The sequence below is a fragment of the Sapajus apella genome, unplaced genomic scaffold, assembly GCF_009761245.1.
Source record: "Sapajus apella isolate SASKATOON/1434 unplaced genomic scaffold, GSC_monkey_1.0 scaffold173, whole genome shotgun sequence".
NCBI classification, from domain to species: domain Eukaryota; kingdom Metazoa; phylum Chordata; class Mammalia; order Primates; family Cebidae; genus Sapajus; species Sapajus apella.
The window spans coordinates 1,662,529-1,669,282 of record NW_022437113.1 but is presented as its reverse complement, the minus strand read 5'-3'; the positions used below and the strand labels follow the sequence as shown (position 1 = coordinate 1,669,282).

Sequence of the window (6,754 nt, the reverse complement as noted above, 5' to 3'; positions counted from 1 at the left end):
TGAGACGGAGTTTCACTCTTGTTACCCAGGCTGGAGTGCAATGGCGCGATCTCGGCTCACCGCAACCTCCGCCTCCTGGGTTCAAGCAATTCTTCTGCCTCAGCCTCCTGAGTAGCTGGGATTACAGGCACACACCACCATGCCCAGCTAATTTTTTGTAGCTTTAGTAGAGACGGGGTTTCACCATGTTGACCAGGATGGTCTCGATCTCTTGACCTCGTGATCCACCCGCCTCGGCCTCCCAAAGTGCTGGGATTACAGGCTTGAGCCACCGCGCCCGGCTAATTTTTGTATTTTTTGTAAAGATGGGGTCTCACTATGTTGCCCAGACTGGTCTCAAAGTCCTGAGCTCAAGCAATCCTCCCACCTTGGCCTCCCAAAGTCTTAGGATTATAGGTGTGAACTACCACGCCTGGCCAACAAAGCTGTTTTTGAAGAAAGTGTTCACAATTTAACAGACTATGGCCATACTTGCAAACTTTGGAAGAGAACCCTCTGCAGAAATATAAGAAGCTATGAAGAATGAGGAGAGGTTGTGTTTCTTTTTTTTTTTTTTTTTTTTTGAGACGGAGTTTCACTCATGTTACCCAGGCTGGAGTGCAATGGTGCGATCTCGGCTCACCGCAACCTCCACCTCCTGGGTTCAGGCAATTCTCCTGCCTCAGCCTCCTGAGTAGCTGGGATTACAGGCATGCGCCACCATGCCCAGCTAATTTTTGTACTTTCAGTAGAGACGGGGTTTCACCATGTTGGCCAGGATGGTCTCGATCTCCTGACCTTGTGATCCGCCTACCTTGGCCTCCCAAAGTGCTGGGATTACAGGCGTAAGCCACCATGCCTGGCCTCTGAAAAGGATTTAAAACTTCTCCTGGCCAGGTGCAGCGGCTCACTTCTGTAATCCCAGCACTTTGGGAGGCTGAGATGGGCAGATCACTTGAGGTCAGGAGTTGGAGACCAACCTGGCCAACATGGTGAAACCTCATCTCTACTAAAAATACAAAAGTTAGCCGGGCGTGGTGGTGTGTGCCTATAATCCCAGCTACTGAGGAGGCTGAGGCAGAGGAATCGCTTGAGCCTGGGAGGCAGTGGTTGCAGTGAGCCGAGATCGCACCACTGCACTCCAGCCTGGGCGACAGAGGGAGATCCTGTCTTAAACACAACAAAACGTAACAAAATAAACTTCTCCCTACTTCCTGGGATTTGACAATGAGTTGATATTTCTAAATTCAACACCCAGCATACAGCAAATATGAACTGTTTATACATACTAGAACTGAATAGGAACAAAACATTTTGAGCTTTTATTCAGTCCATCATTTTTTTGTTCTTGTTTTTTTCCAGACAGAGTCTCACTCAATTGCCCAGGCTGGAGTGCAGTGGCAACATCTTGGTTCATTGAAGCCTTGACCTCCCGGGCTCAAGCGATCTTCCCACTTCAGCCTCCGAGTAGCTGGGATTACTGGCACATGCCATCATGCCTGGCTAATTTTTGTATTTATTTTATTGATTTATTTATTTTAGATGGAGTCTCGCTCTGTCGGTCAGGCTGGAGTGCAGTGGCAGGATCTTGGCTCACTGCAACCTCTGCCTTCCGGGTTCAAGCGATTCTCCTGCCTTAGCCTCCCGAGTAGCGCACACCACCATGCCCAGCTAATCTTGGTAATTTTAGTAGAGACAGCGTTTCACCATGTTGGCCAGGATGGTCTCCATCTCCTGACCTTGTGATCCATCCGCCTCGGCCTCCCAAAGTGCTGGGATTACAGGCATGAGCCACCATGCCCGGCCTCTGCAAAGGGTTTAAAATTTCTCCTGGCCAGGGGCAGTGGCTCACTCCTGTGATCCCAGCACTTTGGGAGGCCAAGGCAGGCAAATAACTCGAGGTCAGGAGTTTAAGACCAGCCTGGTCAACATGATGAAACCCATCTCTACTAAAAATACAAAAATTAGCTGGGTGTGGTGGCATGCACCTGTAGTCCCAGCTACTCAGGAGGCTGAGGCAGAAGAATTGCTTGGAGCTGGGAGGCAGAGGTTACAGTGAGCTGAGATTGTGCCACTGCACTCCAGTCTGGGCAAAAGAGCGAGACTCTGTCTCAAAAAAAAAAAAAAAATGTTGCTGGCTTGGAATGGTGGCTCATGCCTTTAATCTCAGCATAGGAGGCTAAGAGTTCAAGACCAGCCTGGGCAGCATAGTGAGATTCTGTCTCTAGAAAAAAAAAAGAAATTAGCCAGGGGCCAGGGTAGGACACGGTGGCTCATGCTGTAATCCCAGCACTTTGGGAGGCCGAGGCAGGTGGATCACCTGAGGTCAGGAGTTTGAGACCAGCCTGGCCAACATAGTGAAACCCCATCTCTACCAAAAATACAAAAATTAGCTGTTGTGATGGCACACACCTGTAATCCCAGCTACTCGGGAGGCTGAGGCAGGAGAATCACTTGAACCTGGGAGTTGGAGGTTGCAGTGAGCCGAGATTGCACCACTGCACTCCAGCCTGGGAAACAGAATGAGACTCCATCTCAAAGAAAAAAAAATTCTCCAGGTGTGGTGATGCCCACCCTGTAATCTCAGCACTTTGGGAGGTCCAGGAGGGAGGATTGCTTGAGCCCAGGATTTCAAGACCAGCCTGGTCAACATAGCAAGACCCCATGTCTACAAAAATAAAAAAATGAGCTGGGCGTACTAACATGTCCACAGTGCCAGCAGCCCAAGAGGCCGAGGCAGGAGGACTGCCGGAGCCCAGGAAGTCAAGGCTGCAGTGAGCTCTGCTCACATGATTGTGCTGCAGCCTAGGTAACAGAGTGAGACACTATCTCCAAAAAAAAAGGAAGAAAAAAAAATTAGCTGAACACAATGCCCCACACCTGTAATCCCAGCACTTTGGGAGGCTGAGGCGAGAGGATTGCTTGAGCCCGGGAGTTCGAGACCAGCCTGGGCAACATAGTGAGACCCCCGTCTCTGCAAAATATAAAAATATTAGCTGGGCATGGTGGCCCATGCCTGTATACAGTCCCAGCTGCTCAGGAGGCTGAGGCAGGAGGATCGCTTGAGCCCAGGAGATTGAGGCTGCAGTGAGGGCTATGATCGCAATTGCACTCCACCCAGCCCAGGACACAGATGGAGACCCTGTCTCTTAAAAAAAAAATCTATCGGCTGGACACAGGCTCACGTCTGCAATCCCAACACTTTGGGAGGCTGAGGCAGGCGGATCACTTCGGGTCAGGAGTTTGAGATCAGCTTGGCCAACATGGCAAAACCCCATCTCTACTAAAAATACATATATTAGCCGGTCATGGTGGCATGTGCCTGTAGTCCCAGCTATTTGGGAGGCTGAGGCAGCAGAATCACTCAAACTTGAGAGGCGGAGGGTGCAGTGAGCCGAGATTGCACCACTGCACTCCAGCCTGAGCGACAGAACGAGACCATGTCTCAAAAGAAAAGAGAGTATTGGTCCTGTGATGGTCCCCGTCTCCTGGATGAGGAAACTCAGGCTCAGAGAGGTGAGGTGGCTTGCCCAGGGTCCCCAGGGCGAGTGTCCTGCCCGCAGCCTTACCCGGTCGGCCTGGCACTGGCGGAAGCTGGCGTTGATGCGGTCCAGGTCTCGGCGGGCATTCAGCAACATCTGCATGATGGCATCCTTGGCGCGGGTGGTGAGGTTGAGCTCCTTGGTCAGGTTGGTCTGGGAGGCCGAGAGCCCCACGACCTGGCTGTAAAGGCCTTCAGCTCGGCGCTCGGTGGCTTGTAGGTTGGACTCCGTGCCCACGTGCACGTTACCGTAGACCATGAAGAGCACGAGCCCCAGGATGATGAGGAATTGGATGAGGGACACGAAGAGGAAGAAGTAGCGCAGGTAGTACCAGCAGCCGTGAGAGCTGCTGCCCGCCCGAGCGTAGGAGGCTCCGTGCTCCATCGCCAGACCCATGTGCTCCCGTTGCCGGCCGGCGCACCGTCCCCGCTCGCCACCCGGCCTGCTCTGGCCCCCGCCTCGCAGGGGGGAGTGCTTATATTGCTCCTCTTAATACTTCCTCTGCCTGGCTCCTTCCTGGCCCGGAGGAAACGGGGGCTGCGGGTTATCACAACACTCCCACCCTGGCTGTGAGAGCTTGGGGGAGGGGCTGGGGGCCCAGAGCCAAGGCAGGGCATGGCTGGACACCTCTGATTAATGCTGGGTGGGGTGCTGGCTGGCTGATCCGGCTTTCTCGGCCTCTTGGAGCCTCGCTTTTGCCTTTACTTGGTGGCGGGTGCTGTTCTCAGTACCTGCTGCAGTTAGGTCACTGAGTCATGCCAGGCCTGTTACTGTCTCTCTTGTGTGGTGGGGGAAACTGAGGCACAGGGAAAAGAAGGGGCTGCCTCGGGGTCTCACGGAGCTTCACTTACCTCGAGAGAGGCTGGTTACAGACGTGGACCCACTTCCCTGGACGGTGCTGATTAAATGCCACAAAATGTGGGAAAGGCACCGGGTGAGGTGGCTCACACCTGTGATCCCAGCACTTTGGGAGACCAAGGTGGACAGATCACCTGAGGTCAGGAGTTTGAGACCAACCTGGCCACCATAGTAAAACCCCCATCTCTATTAAAAGTACAAAAACTAGCCGGGTGTGGTGGCGCATGCCTGTAATTCCAGCCACCTGAGAGGCTGAGGCAGGAGAATCACTTGAACCCGGGAGGTGGAGGTTGCAGTGAGCTGAGATCGCACCACTGCACTCCAGCCTGGGCAACAGAGAGAGACACTGTTTAAAAAAAAAAAAAAGTGTGAAATGCTTAGCTAGCCCAGGGAGCGACAAACAGTAGGTGATCAGTAATTGCACAGGAGGGCGTCATGGAGGGCTGAGTCATGGATGGTGGTGGCGCTGGCTCCCCAAGCTCTGTCATTGCTCCCTGATGCCCTGTTCACTTAGGTGCTCAATAAATGCTCCAGGAAACTGCGGCACAGGAAATAATGAGCTTGGAGCTGGGAAGAGCCGGCTCTGCTCTGTGTGAGCTCGGGCAAGAGGCCTCACATGTCTGTGCCTCAGTGTACCCCTGTGTGAGACGAGGCATGCCCGGTGCTTGGTCGCTCTGCAGCTGTTGTTATGATTGGGTCATTTCTTGCTGGAGGCACTGCTGGGGGCTCCATGAGATGGTGACTGACAAGTGGTGGATAGATGGGACTCAGCTTCCTGCCCTGGACACTCAAAACCCCATGGGCGGCCGGGCACGGTAGCTCACACCTGGAATCCCAGGACTTTGGGAGGTCGAGGTGGGTGGATCACCTGAGGCCGGGAGTTCGAGACCAGCATGGCCAACATGGTGAAACTGTCTCTACTAAAAATACAAAAATTAGACAGATGTGATGGCGGGCGCCTGTAATCCCAGCTATTTGGGAGGGTGAGGCAGGGAATCACTTGAACCCGGGAGGCAGAGGTTGCAGTGAGCCGAGATCTCCACTGCACTCCAGCCTGGAGACAGAGTGAGACTCTGCCTCAAATCAAAAACAAAAACAAACAAAGAAACCATGGGGGTCACTGTGGGTCACCTCCCTGGTGGGCCTGGGGGGGATTTGGGGACCAGGAAGCAAAGGATTCTGTGTGTCCTGCCCATCTCCCAGAATCAGGAGCTCCAGGGAAACCCTCCCTGCAGTCTCTGCTTTGTTTCGTGCTGGGTGATGCCAGGTCCCCCAAGAGGCATCAGCCCTAAGCCCAGTCACGAGCAACTCCCTGTCTTGGGAGACAGACTGGGACAGACACCCCTTGTTCCATGGAGTCAGGGTGGGCTGGAGGGACAGCAGCTGGGAGCTGGAAAGGAGGCTGGATCCCAGATAGGTGACAATCATGCAATTGCTGTCCTCTGTCCGGCAGTGTGGAGGCTGGGGTGCGGGGACCCGTCCCGCCATGAGCCAGGGTGACGAAGTGGGAGGGATGGTGGACAGAGCGGAGGGGTCCTCCAGGGTGGTGCGCAGTGAGGGGAGCGTCGAGTCAGGAAGAAGGAAGTTCCCAGGGGTTGGCAGGAAACCCACATCTGACTTTTGACCTTTGCAGCTACTGGGTGGTTCCTGGACCCTTCCCAGCCAGGCGGCTGCTAGTGGGGGAAGGAGGGCTGGGGGCTGCCACGGGTGCCCAACCAGCTGTTTCTCCAGGTTGGCCAGACCCACCCAGAGCCCCCCAGAGCAGGGCAGGAGGAGGGCATCTTCCACAATGGGGGCAATGTAGTGTGAGGGAACCCAGCGTTACAATTTAGGCTTCTGGAGTTGAGTTCTGGCTGTGTCACCTACCAGCTTTGCGGCCTTGGAGAAGTGACTTTCCCTCCCTGGGCCTCAGCTTTCTGCTGTCTGAAGTGGAGATAGCCGGGCACAGTGACTCACACCTGTAATCCCAGCAATTAGGGAGGCAGAGGTGGGAGAATTGCTTGAACTCACAAGTCCGAGACAAACCTGGGCAACATAACGAGACCCTGTTCTAAAAAAACCCCCTCCAAACCAAAACAAAAACGAAAAGCAAGTGAAGACAACATAGCCAGTTTTGAAGTACTTGACACCACGCCTGGAACATTCTCAGTCTTAATAAATGATGGTTTTTTTTGGTTTGTTTGTTTTTTGTTTAGACGGAGTCTCGCTCTGTCGCCCAGGCTGGGGTGCAGTGGCGCAATCTCGGCACACTGCAACCTCCGCCTCCCGGGTTCAAACAATTCTCCTGCCTCAGCCTCCCAAGTAGCTGGGATTACAGGTCTGTGCCACCACCACCTGGATAAGTTTTGTATTTTTAGTAGAGACAGTTTTCACCA

General features: G+C 53.7%; 1 protein-coding gene across 1 annotated transcript in view; it reads right to left on the bottom strand.

Moving 5' to 3' along the window:
- Positions 1–3,994, bottom strand: part of PLVAP (plasmalemma vesicle associated protein) — a 20,017-nt gene extending 16,023 nt beyond the window's left edge. The window contains exon 1 of the mRNA XM_032267862.1: positions 3,549–3,994. Within this exon, the coding sequence (XP_032123753.1) occupies positions 3,549–3,917 (369 nt within the window). The 5' untranslated portion in view covers positions 3,918–3,994. The remainder of the gene's footprint in view (positions 1–3,548) is intronic.
- Positions 3,995–6,754: the final 2,760 nt, after the last annotated feature.